Genomic DNA, 25,179 nt, shown 5'->3' on the forward strand with positions numbered 1-25,179 from the left:
GCACATTTTGTGTGGTCAAAGGTCCAGGTCATCCTTCAAGGTCAAAGATCAAGTATATGGCTTCAAAGCGGCGCAGAAGGGGGCATTGTGTTTTTGACAAACACCTCTCTTGTTAGTTGTTCGCTTGCGAACAATTAAGATTAAGAGCTAGTTTTGCAAGTCGGTCTGCTCTTAACTACCCTAAGAACGATGACCACCGCATCTGCTTGTGCACACTGATTAGCCTGTTTATGCTTCACCACTGGTACACTGCAGACAGTGAGTGTGTGTATGTAATCAATAGTGTTTAACAGCCTGTGCGACGACATTGGCCAGTTTGTCATTGAAATCTGTACATATTGGCTGCGTTCAGGGAAAACGGGGCCTTATGTATGTCCAATAAGTGGTGTCCTGTGCACACTGATTAGCCAGTGCAGTTCGCACAAGCTAATCAAGGACGACACTTTCTGATTCTATGGTGTTTTTCGTTTAAAGACAGTCTCTGGTACTGGGTTGACAATTTATGCATATGCATTAAGCCCTGTTTTCCCAAGAAGCTGCAGTCAGTATACAATACACTAATTGTTTCAGTAATGAAGGAACTGAAACAGCGTAACGGTAACGATACAGTGTGTTTAAATTATATTTTATTTAGAGGAATTGTCCGAACGTAGTTAATCTACATTTAATAAACATCATGATTTCGGAACTTGTAATCAGTTTCTATCCCAGGTAAATTATAGTTTATAAGATTGTTCGCCGAGTGACTCAGCGTCATATCACCAACAATTTCCTCGGCATCATGCCGAGGCGTGCCGCGGCGTGTCTCGGCGAACAGACACGGCGACTCGGCGACCAGATGGTCGATGCCGAGTCGACTCCGCGAACAATTGATGTCGTCAAACTCCGCGGATCGCGGAATTTGTTGGTTTTGCGTGAGATAGTTAGATCATTCGATGGTCGTGTTCGCTAGGAATGATGATTTAGAGAATTTTAATGAGGAATTTAATGTTAGCAAGGTAGCACTATTTATAGTTATAAAACATAACCTGTTTGTGATGAAATGAATATTTTCAAATACAAACAATGTTAAATCATAATGTATCTAAAACGTTTTTTTTAAATTACTAGAAAAATCAGATAAAGAAACTATTGTCTCTTCTGATGTTTTGATGTTAAAAGTCGTTAAATATTCAATTATTTAGTTTATAGGAGTGTCGAGACATGTCTGTTATATTTTTGTACGTTTCGCCTATTGAAATATCTAGGATGACTTATTGCTGTACTTACTTACAGAAAGTGTTTAACGAGATATAAGTGTTTATAAATATGACGGAATTATTTAATAACATATAACTGATGTTTTATCCCATATTGTTTGTTGTGCATGTGTTCATTAAAATATTTTATTTTCAACGTATATTTACATACAAAAATAAGACAAAGGGCAAAATGTGTCAGTTGTTGCATTTAATCTTTAAAAACGAAACACAGCCGATGTAATTTCAAAAGTACAAGTAAAAACTAGCATTTAAGGCAATTATTAACATTCAAGAATGTGAACACGAACAACAACATAAATGAAATAACCTGGTTTTCACATACACGTCTGACTTATTTATTTTCAAATATATTTAATATAGCAAATACACACCACTTAATTGCTGTCGTATATTTTCAGATGAAGACTATGTTCTTAAGATTCCTACTGTGTACCATTTTGCCAATTTTCGTGATACCAAAGGACCCAGGACAAATATTTTATGGAGGCGCTATCAGCTATTATCTCACGAAGTTATCCACAGGAAATGTGTCTGTGAGGAACGTTTATTATCATAATTTATAAATAATATTGTTATGTTTTATAGTATTTCTTGCATTATTAACATTAGTCATAGCAAAATAAAATGGTTTGTGCATTTCATATGGTTTTATTTGTAATTACATAGGATACACGCTTATTCCCTTAAATTAAAGAACAATAAGCGTTGAACACAACACATTTCAATCACAAACAAAGTCCTTGACTAAAATTAATCTTATTTATTTTATATATTTTTTAAAGTATGCTCTATATCTGTCGTATCAGCGTTTTATTGTGTGTCAGTCAAACCAACTCTATAGTCAATGTGTTCACGCTCAGGGTAGTTTTTAATTGTTGTTAATTACTCGATAAGGGCACAACAAAATAATAAATCGTCGGACTTTACAATCGTAAAATAAAACAAACTTAAATATAGTTTATATATATGTTTCATTACGGCAACAGTATCCATTTTAGACCGAAATCGATTTTTAACTCCTAATTGCTATTTTTGTGTGAAGGTTTGTTAAATGGTTTCTGGTAAACATGGCTGCATTTCGTCGGCTATTTAATAAACCTACAATCATATCAGATTCTTTATAAGTACCAAGTTTTATGGAATTGGCCGAATATACTTGCTAAAAAATATAAAAGCCTCAACTTTTTAAAGCTGACAGAATCTTTGTTTGTCTTGCTGCACTTACAATGAAACTTCACATATTTTTAAACAAAAAATGTTATTATTAATTAACACAAAATGGGTAAGATTATTGTATTAGGGGTCATACTTTGAAATATATATAAAGCTTTGAATACGTTTTGCAGAAATAATGAAAATGTGTGTGTGTATATATATATATATATATATATATATATATATATATATATATATATATATATATATATATATATATATATATATATATATATATATATATATATATATATATATATAATGTATAGTTTTATTCTGCAACAAATTATATTCAAAATTGAATCCATTTGTTTACGCTTGCTTGCTCTATTTTTTGGCCAAAATAAATATAACACTCCATAAATTCTTGCGCCCACATGCAAATCATTAACTTTAATGTAACATTACCATATTACGATAAGATAAAACGTCAACAAAGTGTACGTTCATTAACAAGATAATAATAAGTCTTACAAGCACTATAATTGACTTTAGCATGTATCTTAATCACAGCGTACATTACATGTATGTACCTTAATCATGAGCGCTATGTTCATTCGCATATATATGTACAAATAGAGATATCTTTCAGGCTACAGTTGAGCTTGTCACTGGTTGGCAGTTAGGTAAAGGCCCATGTGGCCCAAACTGTTCCAAAGCAAGTATCGGTAAATCAACGTTACCATATCGTACACTCGTTGAAAGAGATAATGACGAATACTTCGGGAATATTACAACGGATTACAAGCTACAGACCGAAATGGCAAAGCAAGAAATTCGTCTAATGAACTCAATTGTAAAAGCTAACATGACCGAGACTGTAATTGCTGTAAGTGAGGACGCTCAATGGGAGCAAGAACTCATGACATTTTCGTTTGAGTTGCTTCGAAACACAACCCACGAAGATGTGAAGTAAGTGTTTTATTAAGATTGCCATACTGCCACGTAAACAAATTCAGTCAAAAATAAGACAAGTGGTCTTTAACAAAATGTGTAATTATACGTTTAAATCTGTCTTCTGACACATATAATTTGAGTTGATGACGCAATGTTTGTGTTTTGCGAATAAGATCGGAATTTTTCATAAGCAACACGGTAAACTGTAAAGTTTTGTTTCATAAACGCAGCTATTCATAAACGTATTGTTTTAACAAAATAAGTACTGATCCGGTTATTGCAAATATAATTAGCATTTATTTGTTTAGTTTCGACGGCAAATTCTGGCGACATTTGACCTTTAGCAATTCACCATCTGCTTGGCATCTACAAACAACAATTCAACCCGGAATACGGAACGACACGGGTGAACAAAACCACTGCCCAGTGGTCCTCACAAGACCATTCTACAGGTACTCCACAATAGTACAAATAATTGAAACTCCATCTGCTGGAGCTGTATTGCATTCTTATCATTTATATAATGTGAATCCCTATAGTCATAAACAACTTGTAACGTTACGCCGTTATATATTTTTAGATGAATACATTGTTTTTTTTTTGTTATTTTGCTTTTTCTGAACATGCTGAAAATAGAATAATACAGTACATGTATAACAACGCCACGTAAATCTGTACCAAAATCCTTCAAAGGGATTTTTCACGTTTTGGTAGATTGACAAAATTAAACAAATAATTGCAGATTCGTACATTATCGCTGTAGTTATTACATTTGTGAGAAACACTAATACTGAACATTTATCATGTTCTAAAATATTCATTTATGCATCATTTGACGATTTAAAAAACTGAAAATTATAAAGCGTTGCAACTCGAAATGATTGAATATTTTTGAGAGTTCTGTTGTTGTCGTTATAATTTATGATACTACAAGAATTGCTTATAATATATATATTATACATCACTTATTGTATGAGTACGGATGGCCGAGTGGTCTCTATGCGATATACTTTTACTCCAGGGGTCAGTGGTTCGAGCCCAGCTTAGGGTTACTTTTTTTCTTTCTTTAATTTTATTCTAGTTTTGTTTATTAATGAAGATTTTTATATCGAGTGTTTGCATTTTTCAATTTAATGACAAACTTCAATACATGCAGAAATCTGTGAAAAGTCCCTTTAATTCCCAGGGCTAATGGGCGACGCTAGGCAACGTTAAATGTTTCATTGACGTTTCATGTCGTAAGACAAATACTACTTAATCGAGAAAACGACACTTGTCGAAATAAAGTCGCATATGTGGCGCTAAGTGTTACAATCAATAATTGCTCTAACGTTATTTGTTTCAAAATAAACAGTAAATAGAGCTCTTTTTAAATGACTATTTTATACTGTATGAAATTCGCGATAACTTGGGCTGGACCAATTTCAGTCCAGATACACAACTGTTATGTGGTTAAATTCTCTTCCTCGGCGACTTTTGGTTCCGCGAACAGAAATCATGAAAATCATTTACTTGATATGTAGAGTCTGAATAAAATTAACATACATTCAAATCTTATTTTGCAACATATAATGGTTGTAGAATATGCTTGTTGCGACGGTAAGCTTTGCATATACCGTAATATAGTTTTTCGACCGACAATAAGATTGCGTCGTTTGATGTCAAGTGCAACATTTTACGTTCAACATCGCTTGAATATTAAATGTCAAGTCTATTATATATTACCTCCTTATACTAGAGTTCTAACATATTCATTTAACGCGCTTCATTGTATTCGTAGATTATAACGAGAGCGCCGACGGCGTTGAAAGCCTATTGGCAATACACAGAGAAGTTTCTGGTGAAGTAAATGGTTAAGGAACAGTTGACTAATTGCAATTCTAAAAGTCCATAAAAAAGAAACATTTTCCTTTTACAATAAGTAAAAATAAATGTAACAAGAAGTGGTGAAATATTGCAAACCATCCTATATAAGTCAGAAAATCATAAACATGTATCAAGGGAGCTTGGTATATTGCGAAATAAATGCCCTGATGTTAATGTTATTTCTGATTGAAAAGACGTTTATTTATGCTCTTGTTTAAATTAACGGTATCATCAAATCATGACAATTTACGAGACTGAAAGACTTTTCATTCGGAAGCTAAGGTCAAAAGTATAGTTTTTCTTGTTAGCTCCACTGGCCAGAGGCCAGCGGGGCTTATGTCATGGTCCTGTGTCCGTCGTGCGTGCGTCCGTGCGTTCGTCCGTGCGTGCGTCCGTGCGTGCGTTAACTTTTCCTTAAAACATCTTTTTCTCCTAAACTACTAGTCCAATTCTGATGAAATTTCACAGGAATGTTCCAGAGGTGAACCTCTTAAAAATTTGTTCAAATTATTCCCCTGGGGTCAAATTTGACTCTGCCCCAGGGGTCAAAATAATGAAAATTTGCTTATATAAGGCCTATTTTGTGAAAACTTTCAAAATCTTCTAGTTCATAATCATTGGGCCTAGGGCTATCAAATTTGGTATGTAGAGACATCTAATAATCCTCTACGAAATTTCTTCAAATTATGCCCCTGGGGTCAAATTTAACCCTGCCCCGGGGGTCACAAAATTGAACATATGCTTATATAAGGCCTATTTTGTGAAAACTTTAAAAAACTTCTCGTCCCTAACCATTGGGCCTAGGTCTATCAAATTTGGTATGAAGAGACATCTTATAGTCCTCTACCAAATTTCTTCAAATTATGCCCCTGGGGTCAAATTTGACCCTACCCCGGGGGTCACAAAATTGAACATATGCTTATATAAGGCCTATTTTGTGAAAACTTTCAAAATCATCTCGTCCATAACCATTGGGCCTAGGTCTATCATATTTGATATGTAGAGACATCTAATAATCCTCTACCAAATTTCTTCAAATTATGCCCCTGCGGTGAAGTTTGACCCTGCCCCGGTGGTCACGAAATCGAACATATGCTTATATAAGGCCTATTTTGTGAAAACTTTCAAAATCTTCTTGTCCATAACAATTGGGCCTAGGGCTATCAAATTTGGTATGTAGAAACATCTAATAGTCCTCGACCAAATTTCTTCAAATTATGCCCTGGGGTCAAATTTGACCCTGCCCCGGGGGTCACAAAATCGAACATATGCTTATATAAGGCCTTTTTTTTTTAAACTTTCAAAATCTACTCGTCCATAACTATTGGGCCTAGGGCTAATAAATTTAGTATATAGAGACATCTTATAGTCCTCTACCAAATTTCTTCAAATTATGCCCCTGGGGTCAAATTTGACCCTGCCCCGGGGTCACAAAATTGAACATATGCTTATATAGGGTCTATTTTGTGAAAACTTTCAAATCTTTCTTTCCATAACCATTGGGCGTAGGGATACCAAATGTGGTATGTAGTGACATCTTATAGTCCTCTACCAAGTTTTTTCAAATTATGCCCCTGGGGTCAAGTTTGACCCTGCCCCGAGGGTCAAAAAATTGAACACATGCTTTTATAAGGCCTATTTTGTGAAAACTTTTTAAATATTATTGTCCATAACTGTATGGCATAGAGCTACCAAATTTGGTATGTAGTGACATGTAAAAGTTCTCTTCTGAGTTTGTTCAAATTATGCCCCTGGGGTTAAATTTGAAAATAGCATGGGGGTCACAAATTTGAATATATGCTTATAAAGGTCTTATTTTTTTGAAAACTTTCAAAATCTTCTTGTCCATAAACATTGGGGGTAGGGCTACCAAATTTGGTATGTAGTGACATCTTATAGTCCTCTACCAAGTTTGTTCAAATTATGCCCCTGGGGTCAAGTTTGACTCTGCCCCGGGGGTCACAAAATTGAACATATGCTTATATAAGGCCTATTGTGGGAAAACTTTCAAAAATCTTCTTGTCCATAACCGTATGGCATAGGGCTTCCAAATTTGGTATGTATGGACATGTAAAAGTTCTCTTCTAAATTTGTTCAAATTATGCCCCTGGGGTCAAATTTGAAACAGCCCGGGGGGTAACAAAATTGAATATATATTATAATGGGCTTATTTTGTGAAAACTTTAAAAACGTCTTTTCCATAACCATTGGGCCTAGGGCTACCAAATTTGGTATGTAGTGGCATCTTATAGTTCTCTACCAAGTTTGTTCAACGTATGCCGCTGGGGTCAAAATTGACCCTGCCCCGAGGGTCACAAAATTGAACATACGCTTATATAAGGCCTTTTTTGTGAAAACTTTAAAAATCTTCTTGTCCATAAACATTGGGCCTAAGGCTACCAAATTTGGTCTGTAGTGAAATCTTATAGTTCTCTATCAAGTTTGTTCAAATTATGCCCTGGGGTCAAATTTGACCCTGCCCCGGATGATCACAAAATTGAACATATGCTTATATAAGGCCTATTTTGTGAAAACTTCAAAAATCTTTCTGCCCATAACCATCCAGCCGAGGGCTTTCAAATTTGGTATGTAGTGACATCTTATAGTCCTCTACCAAATTTGTTCAAATTTTATCCCTGGGGTCAAATTTGAACCTGCCCCGGAGGTCACAATATTGAACATATGCTTATATATTGCCTATTTTGTGAAAACTTAAAAATATTTCTTGTACATAACCATTAGGCCTAGGGCTACACAATTTGGTATGCAGTGAAATTGTATAGTCCTCCACTTAGTTTGTTCAAATTATGCCCCAGGAGTCAAATTTGACCCTGCCCTGGGGGCCACAAAATCGGTTATATGCTTATATATTGCCTATTTTGTGAAAACTTAACAAATTATTTTGTCCTTAACCATAAGGTAAAGGGCTACCAAATTTGGTATGTAGTGACATCTAACAGTTCTCTACCAACTTGGTTCAAACTATGCCCCTGTGGTCAAATTTGACCCTGCCCGGGGGTCACAAAACTGAACATACGCTTATATGGGGCCTATTTTGTGAAAACTTTAAAAATCTTCTTGTCCATAACCAATGGGCCTAGGGCTACCAAATTTGTTATGTAGTGACATCTAATAAATCTCTACCAAATTTGTTCAAATAATGCCTCTGGGGTCAACTTTGACCTGCCCTGGGGGGTCACAAAATTGAATAAACGCTTATAAAGCGCCTATTTTGTGAAATCTTTAAAAAAAATCTTCTTGTTGAAAACCATTCAGACTATGGCTACCAAATTTGGTATGCAGTAACATCTTATAGTCCTCTACCAAGTTTGTTCAAGTTATGCCCTTTTGGTCAAATTTGACCCTGACCCGCGGGTCACAAAATTGAACATTATATACGCTTATATCTTGCTTATTTTGTGAAAACTTTTAAAATATTCTTGTCCTTAACTTTAGGACCTAGGGCTACCATATTTTGTATGTACATGTAGTGAGATATAGTAGTCCTCTACAAAGTTTGCTCAAATTATGCCCCTGGGGTTAAATTTGACCAAGCCCAGGGGGTCACAAAAGTGTACATGTGCTTAAATAGGGCCTATATTTAAGTATTTGCACATGCAGAGAATATTTGAATAAATAACCTTTTTTCAGCAGAAGAGCGTTACAGGGCCATCATGGCCCTCTTGTTTTATTTGTTACTATCCATTATACTGTTACGATCGCGTCATTTTCATTTAAGCAGATGAGAACAATTATAATGTGTAGTTGTCGTGTTTGTTGTTATATTTACCGACTTCGTTACATACGCAAAATAGTATATGCAAGGTGTATGTTGGAGCACACATTCTGAAGTATGTAATCCTTGCTCAAATTTTTCAAATAATTTCAAATAATACGCAACATGATTTGCAGATAAATAAAAAAACACAATGTTGTTTGACCCCCTCTCTTGCCGCCCAAAATCGCAGGGTAAATGTTTTCCGACACAAAGGTTATCGATATATTATCCCTAAAAAACTCGACAGTCTCCTGTAAAAAACAAGACAATTAGTTATCCGTAAAACTTTTTTAAAGTAACGTACACCATTAATAAACACATTCAAAAAGTATGTCATCCCAAAAATCAAATGCGTCGAGATTCACGTTTTAAAAACACATAACTGATTATGCAAACAGTTAAAAAAAAGTTAGGAACATGTTTATTGTATTTATTTGTATGATTTGTATGACGTTATAAATATGTAATAAAGATAAAATTAAATGTTAATTATCTTATCTATCTCGTCTGCCAACATCCAATTAATTCTCGGTATTTTTACCGCGCGTTCACACTCAACCGACGAGACGTCTTTTCAATTTGCGGTTTTAAGTCCAGTGGCTAAAGCAAATAGATCAAAAACGTTTCTGAATTAGCTAAAAGGATGACTACAGTAACCGGTCAAACAAATTTAAGCTGCAGCATTGCAGATATTGTCGATGTGTTAAATTATTTGTCCAAAAATAGAAGCCAAGTATTTCATTTATACAGTTGTTGTTATTTAATAATATTCTAGTTAGTTGATGTTAATCATGTGTAAAGTAATCCTATTGCACGATTTATTATTTCAAGCATTTATATCTCAAAATTTAAAAACGAAACGAGAAATATCAAACGTTTTTGACATTGTAATGGTTTAATTATAGCGTATAGATATTGTGTATGGCATAAAAAAATGAAAATATCCTTAGTGAAACATATGTCGAACGTAGGCATTTTTGAAACAATGTTAATTCCGGAATACTGTTAGATCATGATGGAGATATATCATGATATAAGATATAAAACGCGACATACTATAGACAAAATTCACACATAAAACATAACTTACGATTTATTTCTGATTTTAGAATTTTACTGAATCAGACGACTAAAATAGATCTTCCAGCGATTGATGATGATGGTGATTTCGTGAAATGCAAGGGCTCACAATATATAGAAATTGGAGAATTAGATCAAGCCAATGGAACGAATGTTTCGGAGGTAATTGACTTTATGTAGCGCTGTGTACGAGCATTTGATTTGTTGCTCTAAACATATGTTAAACTTGTTCTGATTGTTTCTACAAGTGCTGCTTCTCAACGTTAGTGTTTGATTTTGCGCTGTGCAAATACACTACGTTCATGATAGTCACAAACGTTGTTCATATAAGTAAAATGACAATTTATTAATAATAGACGTTGTTAATCTCTCTCTCTCTCTCTCTCTCTCTTTCTCTCTCTCTCTCTCTCTCTCTCTCTCTCTCTCTCTCTCTCTCTCTCTCTCTCTCTCTCTCTCTCTCTCTCTCTCTCTCTCTCTCTCTCTCTCTCTCTCTCAAATAAATGTGTATATTGCAGGAATGCTCCATTGCCATTAATGCATTCGAATCCAATGGGTACAAAAACGATACATGGATAGCTGTTGCAATTAATGTCAAGGACTACCCGAAAACAGCTATTTTATTTGGAGATCAAATGCAGTCATCCAAATTTTCAATGTGTACAACTGCAGCTCAAGTTTGTATATGCGTATTTTTCCACAACTTGATTATGTGTTATATTCTAAGTCAAGACAAATATGCCCCTTAGAATGTACATAATTTAAAGGCAACGTTTTCCATAAACATTCTTTTCTAATGTCATCACGCACAGCTTTCAAAACGATTCACATACGGAGGTATTTAAAACGGATGCTTTAAAGGAACCCCCCCATGGCAATAATACTGTTTAAAATGGCAAACTTGATCTTATATGGAAAACATTTTACATAGTTATTGATTAAATTATATCATGTTCTGAAGGAAAAAAGGTGGGTCACGAATAATGAAATGTTGCATACTCACTTTTTATTTCCATATCTTTACAAGGATTTCATAATATATAATCGGTTAAACAAGCCTAATTATAATGTCGTGCAAGTGGTATTACAAATACTCAGTTGTTTTTTCTTGAATTTTTATTCTATCAAGATGTATTGATATACAAAAGGTAATTATTTTTAATATTGACTTATTTACGCGCGAATTTTGCATTATGATACATTTTTTGTGTGGAGGATGCGTAGAAAGAACAATAACTCATAATATCATCGAATTCGTTTACTTACACATACGTATGTGTCGCGATAGGTTTTGCAATGCGGACATAAATTACATGGACACTATGTGCAAGTTATCTCAATTAACAAAATATAAAAACAACATTATTTGTGAATCAGCAATAAATGTGATTGTATATTTGTAATTAATGTCCATAGTCTGTTACATCAAGAGTTTCACAAACGATCACAATAGGTATAACCGAGTATCCGTTGTATAATTTCAGCTTCTTATAAATGTCCTGGATCATTTAGTCACCCCAGTCTTTGTAAGCCCAACGCTAGAGGACAACCATGTCTTTGTCATATATGTCGGTGCCATGTGGGCAACGGACGTTTATGCACAAGCGCCAAACACGTACGTAGTAAATCTGTAAAACCAAATACAAGTAGTGAAATAAAATTATACTTTTACAAAACTCGTGTTCAGACACATGGAACATTCTGCTGATGAAACAAGTTTTGTTGATTCTCTAGAACAATTGACGAGTTCACAGTGACAGGAAGACGTCAGGAAGGTATACATGTATCTTCATTGAGGAACCACAATGAAATAGGCCATCTTGTTAGATCGGTGCAGTTATCTTGGATCCCGGATAACAAATATTCGGAACACATTATCTGTGTTACCGCTGTTGATACTTACGGGTAATTTTATTAGAATGTTGATGTATTTAATGAATTGACAATAAAAACAAACACAATCGGTTCGTTGTTATGTCGCCTCTGCCGGACGGGAGGGGGTCGAGATATAGCGAATGCCCGACCAGCCCGCATGTCATTCCGTCCAATTTTGGTATTCTCACGAGATGTCCGAATTTCCGATAAGATTCATACGAAGTCGTTGAGGATATGTGAGTGCATTAGGCAGACTTGCTACCTTAATATTGAATGTTCAAGATGTTTGAAATAATTGGTTGAGTCCGAACAAATGATTATGGTTTATGTGTTTTGTTTGTTTATTCTGTTTACAGCGTCGAGTCCGGGCAACAACGTTGTTTTATAATCGATCTTAGAAGTAAGTTATGAATAAACAAATGTTATTTATTGCATTTCGAGTGACTAAATACATTTGCAAAATATATTCATAATACATGGAAATATGTTTTATTTCATCGTGTTTATGAATGTTCATATACTTGTTCACCTGTTCATATTAGTATCTTTATAACAAACGCATTTGATCTTGATTATATACTTGACAATTAGAAAACCCTATTGAATAACATTTCGTTCAGATATTGTTTTTATTTAAGCACAAGTATTCAACTACACCTTAACACCAAGACAGGTAAGCGAATTAAAAAAAGTTGTTGAATATATTAATGCAGACTCAATCTCAAGTTAATTCATACACATTTCTCTCTCTAAATTATAAAGTAACTTATTGTAATGACTTTAAAGCAAATTAACACTTCCCAATCGCTATCCTTCTTTTGTAGGATAAGCCATATTTTTTGGACGTACCTTCAACAGAAGATTTGATAAAATGTCCGGCGGAAGCAACATGCATTATTCCAATTTTTGTGAAATCAATCAGGTACTATTTGTGTTTGGTGTTATATATAATTGTATTATCTTATAGTTATAAATACACAAGCAATAACATTAAACGGCTCGTCAGAATTCCAAAAGCAATTAAAAGTACCTTTCCAATTTGTGACGTTGTTTTAAAGTACATGATTAAATGCCATAGCATAATAGATTTAAAAGATTTGCAACTTAAAGGAATAATAGAAATTCGAAAAGAGAAAAAAATAACTAGATAGGTCAGTCTTAACGAAACTCGAACTTATGTTTTGTGAAGCTGAAACCGTAGTCCTAAGGACTGTTGGATCGAATAGGCAGTGTTTACATTAAAGCGATCAACGAAAACAACATACACTCTCCAAAGTGATCATGTTTATATTATTGGCGCAGTACGATTTAATCTATTTCAAAGGATGGTTACTCATAAACTGAACATAAAATAACGTGAATGAATAAAGTATGCTCAGAATGGTGATAAAATGTGTATACTGATTTCGTATCGGTGACATACTAGCTGGACATTTAACATTGCGTTAATCGTTGAATCCTTTTAGAGATTTTAAAACGCTACACGTTTTTTAAATGGTCTTATTTCTTTCCAGAAATGTTACATTCGCCAGTATTGTAGAAAGTTTCATGGACTATGCGGCAATTGGACCAATCCAAAGAGTTCTACGCAACGGAGAATACGTTTATCAATTTGATTTTTCATTTCGACATTCGTTGTATGAAAAAATGCACTTGTGTTTAGAAGCTTCTGATGATACAGGGTAAGCCATTGCACAATTCATTCGTATAATATACAAAGAAAAAACAAGATATTGCATAATGTTTGTTACCTTTAAATTTCATAGCATGTGTGTCTTTGTATTGAAGGCCAAGGTAAAAAAATGGATCAAAATTCACGTGAAGTCATGGACAAATTGAGTTACTTAAACTTCCTTCTAAAATCTCATTGATAACTCTTCACAAATGTGTTTGATGCGTTTTCTTCGCCCCGTTTCGGAGGTCATCTTATAAGAACAAATCAAAGCATAAAACGATTTTGTCTGGCAAGTTACTTATACCCAAACACTTGCTTGATAAATATGCAAAACTCTGTATAAGCAGTCTAACCGGATTCGATTTGATTTACGACATGAATTAAACAACACAAACAAAAACTGAAGATATCGATCTATAAACATTTCTGCTCCACTCTTCTTATTGGTAGGGAACTATATAAACGCAATGCGTCCTCCTTTGCAAATATGTAAATATTTATCTAGAGAATGATATCTAGAGAACGCGTTGAGTCAGGGCCATAAACATTCGAATGTTGGTTGCATGGGACTTAACAATGAACCTTAATGCATTTGAGATAATTAGCTAAACGGCCAATGTCATGGGTAATGTTAATATAAAAGTTGTTTCCCCTTGATATCTAGACAACTCTTTGATCTATGATCATCCTTATTTATATGCTGGTTACTAACATGAAAAGGAAGACTCCTATTGATGTAGATGTCTTAGTTCACATTTGATTTTAACATGTTATGTATAGAACGCTTTAAGATGGGAAAAATATAATTTACAATACAAGGACAATTTAGTTTAAGGATAGATTTAAAAATGGAAAGAACCTCAATTTTAAATTTGAGATCTTGAAATCGAAGGTCAAATTGACAGGGACTTGCAATATTGTATATCATTGCACTTAATGAACACATTGCTGTAAAGAGGGGCAAATAACAAACATCTCTTGTTTGAATTCTTGAAAATTCTATCAACATGTTAGCGACAGACTTTTTGAATTTGTACCTCTACTATTCATCAATTAGTTCGAGATTACAACTCACCCATTTGTAATGCTCTTGTTTAGCTATGCGCGAAACATCTCAAATCCCTGTTATTACTCTATGTTTCAATTGAATTTGCAAATTGGTTTCGGGTATTTGTTCGATGTTATTAGACAAGGTCTATGAACCCGAACTGCAAAGATGTAGAATAATGCCCCATTTTGCACTTTGTTCTTACATTTTGGTCAATGTCTGTAACTACGTCTTATCTTTATTTCTACTACATTTATTACATAAAACAATAAGCACGTGCTATCAAGTACATTTATATGCGTTTAAAAAAATTACATATGTGTGACAGTCTTTATGAAAATTCACTTACCAGTGCATATACATGTACATATGACAAGCTGTTTGGCAGGATTATTTGCCGTTTTATGTTTAAAATCCGGTTAAGGTTTTCGTTAAAGATGAAATTTATGTAAAGATTTAATAAGATGGAGAGAGGTTCATAAATATGTCAATCAAAATAAAATAACTGGATCAAACGGCGAAACGCTAGTTTTGTGGCATAGCCGTGTTTCCTGTCGTATTCTATCTAAATTTATCTTTATAGGCATAATATCTGAAAAAAATGTACATTACAATATCAAGGCGGAGAATATTCGAGAGCGCTGACTTAAGACAGGCCATTATATTAATGAAAATTATTCAGAAATGGGTATTTAACTATGAATTTGAGTTGTTTTACTTATCTCTAATTATATTTTTGTAGCGTGAAAACAGAACAATTATGTTTTAAGACGTCAATAGAGCCGCCAGGTAAATGCCTTTGTTTTGTTATTGTAATATCCAGTATATATTCTTTTTAACTGGACTTTGTATCAGTGAATGTCATTCGTCTTTGTAACTGAAGGGTTTTACTTAACAAGAACGTTTCGGCTGTTGAATAAATACTTGCATTGTTTCGAAGATTGGTCAGACGGAAATGACGTGCACGGGAATCGATACTTTTGTTTTCAAAATGCTTAACAAATTGTCATTTCTATGTGTTATTTTCTATGGTTTCGTGAGTAGCAAACTATGCAATATCTTTGAAAGACAATTCAGATGATATTATATTTCAACCAGAACCAGTAGAATTCACACAGTGAGCTGTATTCGTTTGAAAATTGATAGTTAGATATGATTCATCTTACTTGTGCTTGGAGACAATATGAAGGAGACAATCCATATATTCATTTATCAAAATATGGTTTTGACCATGATTTAATTGTATGTGCTTTATTTCTTTCACTGCCATTTTCAACTTGTCAGCCAGTCAGTTAATGAATGTATAACCGTCAATCTGTCTATGAGTGTGACAGATTGTACTACTACTACTACTACTACTACTACTACTACTACTACTACTTCTACTACTACTACTACTACTACTACTACTACTACTACTACTGCTACTACTACTACTACTACTACCACCACTACTACTACTACTTCTACTACTACTTCTACTACTACTACTACTTCTACTACTAGTAGTAGTAGTTGTAGTAGTAGTAGTAGTAGTAGAAGTAGTAGTAGTAGTAGTAGTAGTAGTAGTAGTAGTAGTATTAGTAGTTGTAGTAGTTGTAGTAGTAGTAGTTGTGGTAGTAGTAGTAGTTGTTGTTGTAGTAGTAGTAGTGTTTTGATGACAATGAAAGTAATAATATATAATACTTTTAACAAATAATAATCTAAATGTCACATAAACTACGCAATTGAAATTTCAGACCCGTGCTTTAGTTCTCCTTGCATGAACAGCGCCCAATGTCAGCAGAGAAACGATTCTTCTGGATTGTTCGATTGCTTATGCATAGATGGTTATAACGGAAAGTATTGCGAAAATGGTAAACAAATAATATTAAGTTTACTTCACATTTTTGACATACGAAGTTTTACAGAATAATGTATTGTTGACAAGTTTGTGAAATTTTTCATCGTGTTAATGCATAAAGAAAACCATTCATACAACTGCAAAATTCTTAAAGAGACCTTTTCACAGATTTTGGCATGTATTGAAGTTTCGCATTAAATGTTTTATATTGATAAATGTTAACATTTTATCTAAATAACTCCAACAAAAACAATAATGCATTAAAAGAGAAAAAAGTAACCATCGACTCGGCTCGAACTACTGACTCCTTGAGTAAAAGTCAATCGCTCAGACCAATCGGCCATTCGTTCGCATACAATGATTGGTGTATTTTATACTTTATATAAGCAGTCCTCGTAGTGTCACAAAATATAACGACAATAAAATAGCTCTCCTAATTATTCAATCGTTTCGCATTGCAACGCTTTATAATGTTCAGGTTTGTATACCCTCAAAAGATGCTTATTGTGGATATTTAAGAGCATGGTACATGTTCAGTTTTTCTGTTTTCTCACGAATATTATAACTACAACAGAAATTTGCGACTTTGAAACATTTATTTGTAGTTGTGTAATTTGCCAATACGTGAAAAGGTCCCTTCAATTGGTGTGATAAAACTCAGTTCTTGTTGCATTTCAGTACCTGATGTATGTACCCCAAACCCTTGCATTCACGGGACATGCTATGATTCAATTCGACCATTTTTTTGTTACTGTTCAGACGACGGTGTGAATCAAAATGATTATTCCGGCGAATTATGTGAAACAAGTATCTACACTAATTATAACTTTTAAGAAGATTTTTGTATATTCCTGTCCAGTGATGTATTGTAAGTTGCACGTATCTTTCCACATAAATATTGCAACAAACTAACACATATATATTCTGTTGTGTTTTTAGAAATAGATGACTGTGCAACAAATCCGTGCAACAATCACAGTATGTGCATAGATGGTGTCCTCAGTAGTAAATGTGAATGTTTTACGAGATATAATAGGACCGACTGTAGAGGAGGTTTGTTTTATGTTAAGAAACTAATATTAAATGATACATACTGATAAACCAAATAAAAACAAAATGTTGATATACATTACTAATTTATGTAAGCGAACATTTTTGCAATATATAATATCGTATAGATTTCATTATTAACGGCATGTATGCGTGAATAACTTAACAATCTGTGAACTATTTCTTCCAGATTTATGCCCAACATCCAACAGTTCAACAACCTGCAGCGGTAAGTGAAATAAAAATCATAGCTCATTTAAATACTTGTCATTGATTATAATATATAAAAATCATGTATGATTTAGAGATTGTACATGCTCATTTGTTTAATCTTGCATCAGTAGACAATCCCACTGTACGTTATCTTTTAGAGAAATCTGCTATTAAATACGAATACCACTGGTAATTCTATTAGTTATATGCCAAATAATATAATACCACATTATACTAGAGGTACAATACAATATGTTCGACATGATGACGTTACATTTTGTATCGTTTTATTTTAGTCTTACTTAAGTCAAGAATCCCAACGCCATGTGGATTTGAATCAAACAATATCCTTTTGCACATGCCTTTTTTATGTACATATATTTCAGCCAGCGCAGTTGTTTTTATACTGTTATCATCTTTGTCCTTCTTTCTTCACCATGCTGGTGGCCTAATTCCTGTGCATCATGGTTGATGACATTTTAATACTGTATTCATGTGTTATCATTTATTTTTAAACCTTGTTAACATAATATCTATCACGAATTATATTTTTTCTTAATGACAAAGAAATTCGACCCAAAAGGTCATTGTATATGCGTATAAACAACATACGATGTGTTTCACTTATTCATCACTAGCAAAGTAAAAAATAATAACTACTTAATTTGCAAAGTATATTGTTGATCGTGTTTTCGCCTTTTCAAATAATCATTCCAACAACCGTTTACCGTGTTTTACAGACAACAATGGATGCTCGCAGTTGTGCAGAAACTCTGGAGTCTGTTTTAAAGGCGAGTGCAAATGCACTGTAGGATTCACCGGCCCCGCATGTGAATACCGTAAGTGAAGATATTTTAAATATACTAAATTGTTCGAGATTTAAACATGATGTAGTGTTGCAAGTGTATTCCTGTCCTTTCGTTATTCTTTTAAAGTATTTGCATGTACATTTGATCGAAGCAATTGTATGTCCTTTATGAATTGTGGAATACATTGATATGGTATATTAGTAAACATTCGAATTATTTCAGGTGTGGGCAACGTTTCAGCGATCTTAGTAAGTATTTGGTCAATATCAAATTATCCTTCCGATATTCAAGTTTAAAATACTGTGTAGTTTGGAAACGCCAGAGTAGGCGCTTAGGTGAACGTACGAGCGCCAATGCGTACGGGCGGACTATCATCCGTATACGTCTGTTAAGTCTGGCTGAAATTTGAACCAATCAGAAAAAGGTGCTAGCCATGCTGTGCGAGTACCAGTTGTTAAAGGTTGACAACTGTTAAACTCTTATCCATCGAATATCATTTTTATAACTGCTTGGTTTGGTTATCTTTTTCAGGTATCTATTGTATGAAAAATAACATAGCACACAATATGCTGTTTTAGATAGTGTAAAGATCAATTTTAACCAGCCGCCAGGAGTACCTTTATCGAAATCCAAACAACAAGACTTGAAAAAAATATTTGGTTTGATATCTAACAATTATAACTTAAACTGTTATACCAACTTAGATGTACATTAACTGTAAAATGACTTGCCTAACCATGGTGGTTTTGTCGTGTATTGAAAATGCAAATTTGTCTTTGATAAGAACGAAATTGCAATATGTTTTTGTCAATTGTCTTCAATGCATACAATTCATTGATCCCTTCTCACAAATAAATACCACATGTTAACAGTTAATGTTGCCCATTCATAGTACGCTTAGTTTAAAAGCTTTAAATTGCATTCTTCAATTATCAATTTGTTCTGTTTGAATTTATATCTTTTTTAAACCAAAAAATGCCGTTTTATATGACGTGTTTCTACATGTTTTTTTCTTGTTTGAACGTGTATTCATTGCTTTTCGGTTAAAGTCACACACTTTGAAATGAAATACATGTTAATCAATACATAAAGATGCAATCTGAAAGTGTGCACAATTGTCATTAAATATATAGCTTAGTTAGCAAGGCTTTATTATTTTTCAAACGGTACCGCTTTTAAAACCGAAAATAGGATTTTTATACGTAAACGTCCATTTCGACTATTGCGCTTATTTTTAGTTTTAAAGCGCAAAAAGAAGGATTTTTACCTTGTAACCACCAGATATACTCTAATTGGAATAGATAAAATTAAATATATAGCCTAGTTAGAAAGTAATGTATTATTTTTCAAACGGTACCGCTTTTAAAACCGAGAGTAGGATTTCTATACATATACGTCAATTTCGACAAACGCGATTATTTTTAAGTTTTAAAGCGCAACAAAGACGGGTTTCTACCTTGAAACCTCCAGATATATTCTAATTGGCATAGATACAATTAAATGTATAGCCTATTTAGAAAGTTATTTATTATTTTTCAAACTGTAACGCTTTTAAAACCGAAAGTAGGATTTCGTGACGTATACGTCCATTTAGACAAACGCGATTATTTTTAAGTTTTACAGCGCAAAAAAAGACGGATTTCTACCTTGTAACCACCATATATATTCTTATTGGCATAGATAAAATATGTTTCTTATTTATACTTAACTTTACTATGCCGAATAAGTTGTGTGGATTTAAATTGCCACTATTTTAAATGACATAATATTTGAACGATTTGTATCTTAAATTATATACCCTTATGCCTACCAATACGTTTAAGGAAAATTATTTTAAAAACTATTATTTTACCAATAAAAATCTGTTTAACTAAGGCATACATGTACGCATCGTGATAATGTATTTCTATGTCCAGTATTTTTGCAATATTGTTAATTTAAAAAGCGACAATCTGATAATAAAACCGCTTTAAATGATGTAATGTGGGGCATTTCGGTTATGATACAAGAGGATTACGCATTTTAATTCACTCATCCCATTGATATATTTCGATATTCAAACATTATCCATTTCAGTACAATTGGCTACAGGCCCCAACTTAAATAATTTTACTAAAATCAGCTAAGTGCCTTCTTCTTGTTAACAACATTTTAAAAATCTTCCTATATTATTTAAAGTCCAGATCGTCTTTATGAAAATCTGAAAGAAGATTTTATTAACTGTTCAAAATACCTGATTACACAGAACGATTGTATATTTTGCAAATAAAAATGGTTGAAACAATATTAAGCAGTAGCCTGTTATAATATGAATTAATAACGAAAACTAGTATATCCAGACGGAAAATTATTAATTCTACTATACAACAGCGTTCGTTTTCTGTTTGCTGCTTGTCAGCGTACGTGTTCATGTGCGACGTTAGTTTCCGCGAATCTTATTTTTAGAATTAACTTGAAGAGTTTTCAATAATACGAGACTCAGGCAGATGTTCAAAAAAATTAAGTTTAAGGTCAGAATCTGATGCAAGAAATATTACATATTACATACACGACTTCGTGGTGATTATTATTACTACCTGAAAAAAACTGGAATTTGGCTTTCTGTATAGATGTTTTGTTACACTTGATTTATCAGATAGGAACAGCTGCAAAAATATCGTGAAAATTATCTTTCAGAATTCCGTATCTTTTGTACCCCCAACTCCAAAAAACGGTGGCATTATCGTATGTTCGGTCGAGAATACAACTATTATCGCATGTGGCGTGCAGATATATGTGGCTTCTAAGACAGGGTAAGATTGTCCTTACTAGTAATCAGTGTACTCCGTTTGGAAATCCAAAAGCATATGCATTTGCTATTTATAGATTAAAGAACACATTTGTTTGCTTTTCTACGTTCTTATGTACTCTCACTTGTAGTTATAATATCACGCTCGCGCTTGATCAATCTTTAAAGTAGAGCGAATCGTATATCAAATAAATAATTTTGCAAAATTAACACGAATTCGGCAACGAGTATAGCTTTATATAATAATTTACCACACGGCTTATCCCGACTACGGAAGTGAAGCGTATTGCATTTAAAAATACAAACTTTATAAACGATTGTTCACTGTTGTCCAAGATTGTACTCAACAATGCTTCATCCCGTGCATTTTTACTAACTATTGCCAAGGAAGATAGCTATTAATTTAAAATAAAAATTATCATGTATGAGATACTATGAAGAAGACAATCTCTAGATGTATGTCTATGTTTTAAGTATTCAGAATTGATTCAGAATTTGGCATACGAGAAATGTATGTTTGTTTCAATGTTTGTGAAACATAAATGTGTGAAATATTAGCATAATTTGTTTGTTTTCACATTGATTCATTTGCGATCTATAGTCTGGTACCCCTAGTGACCATGTCGGCTTCGGATGACATACGACAAGCAAGCACTGTCGGCCCGACTGTGCGACAAGATCTCTTTCAAGGTGTCGATAATGAGTTTACAAGTTATGTGACGATAAAGGGACGGCCACAAGACATAAACGGGCATTATGTTTGTATAACAGCTACGGATAGGTATATACTACTTTATTCACATTTGATGATTCAATGACCATTGTTTAGATTTTTATACACCTTGTGCCGTAGCGATACATTTCAAATTAAACTCGATGGATAGTTCTTTACTCTTTATTCAGTTGTTAACATAAAGTTTCCAAGTGCATATAATTATTTAAATTAATTGTTAATGAAATATTTCCAAGTTCATGTAACTCTCTTAGTAACTAACAACGTTTCCAAGACATGACAAAATCCGTCCAAATCCATCCAGACAGGACCCCACCCCATCCCACCTGGGGTTGGGTTTTGAAGATAAACCTCTTTGCGTACTTCCTATGTGTTAAATCCTTCTTATTTTTGTGTCCAAAACGCATTACTTATATACAGGTATCGTTACATTAACATTTCAACTTTATGGGTCAAACCAATTTGTTGAAATGCACGATACGGAAACAACATCCATTAACCTAGTAATCCTGTCATGATCTACACTTTAAACGGACTGAACCCGTGCGTCTACTGTCAACAAATTAATGAGTTTCGGCCATACTGACGTAAACCAAGGCATGTATTATATCTTATAATTAAAACGGACTGTAGCTAGTGGAAAGCGTGTACCTGCTGTCAACAAATTAATTGGTCCCCAGCAACACTGACGTAGCCCCAGGGTTTGCATTATAGCGAACCAGGAATATACCTAAAATACACCAATTATGCGACAACCTGTTGACGTGTTTGAAATGAATTAAATCTACCTGCCATGAGTGGTTATCTGAGAAATAGGGCATTTAGTATATATTACTTGTATTTATACATTCATCATTTATTGCAGTTCAAATAGTACAATGAATGATACTACCTGTTACCAGCTGAAATTTGATTTAAACGGTAAAGCTTATTTTAACTTAATATTAATACATTCGCTATTTCAGGTTTGGAAGTTTAATACACTTTACTAGGTTACATTACCAGATTGAAATACTTCTGTTTAATTGTGCTTACTTATCAAATAACTATTCAATAAATCAATATGGATACATTTCATTTATAGTGTTTAAATGTCCCGATTGCTGATTATTATTTTCAGGAGGACTAAATCCGATGCCGCAGGTAATATAGTAATAGTTATAATTGTCAGGAAAATTAAAAATACTTAAGTATTTAAAAGTATTTTTATATGCTTTGATTGAATAGTATTGTTAGTGTAAATTGGTTATTGTGTAGCGCGAAATTCATTTACAACAGTTCTTTAAATAAAACACAATTGAAATGGAACATTTTTTCAAAGGTACACTTTGTTGAGCCTGCACCACAAACAGACAGTACATTTGTTTGTTACATCAATGAAAGATGCAGTGTGATTTTGTATACCAACAATGTTACTAAGTGGTAAGTAAAGACTAGTATACTATTATTGTAAATACCATTATTATTTAATAATAATAATAATAATATTAATAATAATAATAATAATAATAATAATGATGATAATAATAATAATAATAATAATAATAATAATAATAATAATAATAATAATTATAATAATAATAATAATAATAATAATAATAATGATAATAATGATAATATTAATAATAATAATAATAATAATAATAATAATAATAATAATAATAAAGATAATAAAAATAATAATCATAATAATAATTATAATGCAAGTCATCAAATACAATTCTATACTTTCAGTGAACATGTTGTCAGCGCTGGTGTCAAGTTTACGGTCTTCGGTCCTTTGGACAATAAAGATGGCCGGTGTGTTACAGAAGTCATGATTTCAACAGAAACTATTGACGACTTTACTGGATGCTTCAGATCAACGTAAGGCGGTGCAATTGTAGTTGTTGAGAATAAAGCGACGGTCTTGATAGAATTGACATGACGCCTTATCAGTGATCGCTCCGCCCACCTAATCACGTGGCTCAGCGGGAAGAAAACCTAGACAAGCTAACACCAAAATGGCTTCTTTGCTTATAGACTGCATATAGATTTACGCGATATTCCGGATGATTTTATCGACTTGTTTAACACCATATTACACTTGCAAAGGGGTTGATGCCATTAAGTTATTCTCACATGTTATTGCGTATAAAAGTGATATTAATCATATTAAACATTGCTTATGGGACATTTATCAATCACTATAATTTAAAGCGCAAAAACAACACAGTAAGTTTGGACATTGTCTGATATAAAATTAGCGTTGTACGAAATGGAATACGGTCAGGCTATTATAAATTAATAAGGCTACCAATATCAGACGCTCGCGCAGGTACCGACTTCCCCGAAGTTACCGCATTTATTGGTTTACTAATATCAGTAATAATAACTCTTTTACAATAGCATTTATCGATACGTCTTTATTAAAATAATAACAAAATGGTTTTCACTTGTTTCTGACACACACAGAAACGCGATTTTTAACGGGGATTTCGTAAAGTTACACGAATTGGGTACCAAAAGTCTCAATTATTTTACATGCACACGTGACATAATACATACTTAATAATGCTTAGTTATTGCTTATATGACATTTCAAGTTTGTGAAATAAATTAATGTTCTATAAAGGGGATCTCGGTAATTCTTGAAGCTTCCACTCGCTCTTGTCAAGACCGCATTGCCGCGTTGGAAATGGTATAAATTTAATTCATCTAACTTATCTTTCTGGATACCAAATGTCAGAGTTGCATTAACCCTTTTTACACCGTTTTTGCCATATTTCATTTCCGTTTTTTAATCCGAACAAAATAAACGAAACTCGTTTAAAAAATGAGATCTAGGCATTCGAGCTCCTAGTGTTGATTAAAAGCGTTTATTGGTGACACCACATGACTGCAAATGTGTTGATACCGTTAATAAGATAATATATCACATGTCACCTTCAAATAACATGTATGATGTTATTAAGTGCATTACTATCAGAGTAATAAAACACAGCACAAATTAGGCTTCATGCTGGGTTTTATTTCTCTTTATGTAATGCAGATGAACTTCGCTTCTGTAT

The 25,179-nt window shown here is 33.3% G+C and overlaps 1 protein-coding gene across 1 annotated transcript in view; it reads left to right on the plus strand.

The window, feature by feature from the left end:
• The first annotated feature begins 935 nt into the window (after nucleotides 1-935).
• LOC127871230 (uncharacterized) overlaps nucleotides 936-25,179 on the plus strand; it is a 33,111-nt gene continuing 8,867 nt past the window's right edge. Inside the window, exons 1-25 of the mRNA XM_052413972.1 lie at nucleotides 936-998; nucleotides 1,661-1,795; nucleotides 3,070-3,389; nucleotides 3,683-3,826; nucleotides 10,128-10,260; nucleotides 10,614-10,772; nucleotides 11,580-11,710; nucleotides 11,830-12,000; nucleotides 12,327-12,370; nucleotides 12,609-12,643; nucleotides 12,795-12,892; nucleotides 13,485-13,652; nucleotides 15,436-15,482; nucleotides 16,433-16,549; nucleotides 17,215-17,343; nucleotides 17,476-17,589; nucleotides 17,777-17,815; nucleotides 18,540-18,638; nucleotides 18,831-18,856; nucleotides 21,285-21,400; nucleotides 21,998-22,177; nucleotides 22,995-23,050; nucleotides 23,250-23,272; nucleotides 23,451-23,551; nucleotides 23,864-23,995. Coding sequence (XP_052269932.1) covers nucleotides 936-998; nucleotides 1,661-1,795; nucleotides 3,070-3,389; nucleotides 3,683-3,826; nucleotides 10,128-10,260; nucleotides 10,614-10,772; nucleotides 11,580-11,710; nucleotides 11,830-12,000; nucleotides 12,327-12,370; nucleotides 12,609-12,643; nucleotides 12,795-12,892; nucleotides 13,485-13,652; nucleotides 15,436-15,482; nucleotides 16,433-16,549; nucleotides 17,215-17,343; nucleotides 17,476-17,589; nucleotides 17,777-17,815; nucleotides 18,540-18,638; nucleotides 18,831-18,856; nucleotides 21,285-21,400; nucleotides 21,998-22,177; nucleotides 22,995-23,050; nucleotides 23,250-23,272; nucleotides 23,451-23,551; nucleotides 23,864-23,995 — 2,780 coding nt within the window. The remainder of the gene's footprint in view (nucleotides 999-1,660; nucleotides 1,796-3,069; nucleotides 3,390-3,682; nucleotides 3,827-10,127; nucleotides 10,261-10,613; nucleotides 10,773-11,579; nucleotides 11,711-11,829; nucleotides 12,001-12,326; nucleotides 12,371-12,608; nucleotides 12,644-12,794; nucleotides 12,893-13,484; nucleotides 13,653-15,435; nucleotides 15,483-16,432; nucleotides 16,550-17,214; nucleotides 17,344-17,475; nucleotides 17,590-17,776; nucleotides 17,816-18,539; nucleotides 18,639-18,830; nucleotides 18,857-21,284; nucleotides 21,401-21,997; nucleotides 22,178-22,994; nucleotides 23,051-23,249; nucleotides 23,273-23,450; nucleotides 23,552-23,863; nucleotides 23,996-25,179) is intronic.

Source organism: Dreissena polymorpha, chromosome 3, assembly GCF_020536995.1.
Source record: "Dreissena polymorpha isolate Duluth1 chromosome 3, UMN_Dpol_1.0, whole genome shotgun sequence".
Lineage (NCBI taxonomy): Eukaryota > Metazoa > Mollusca > Bivalvia > Myida > Dreissenidae > Dreissena > Dreissena polymorpha.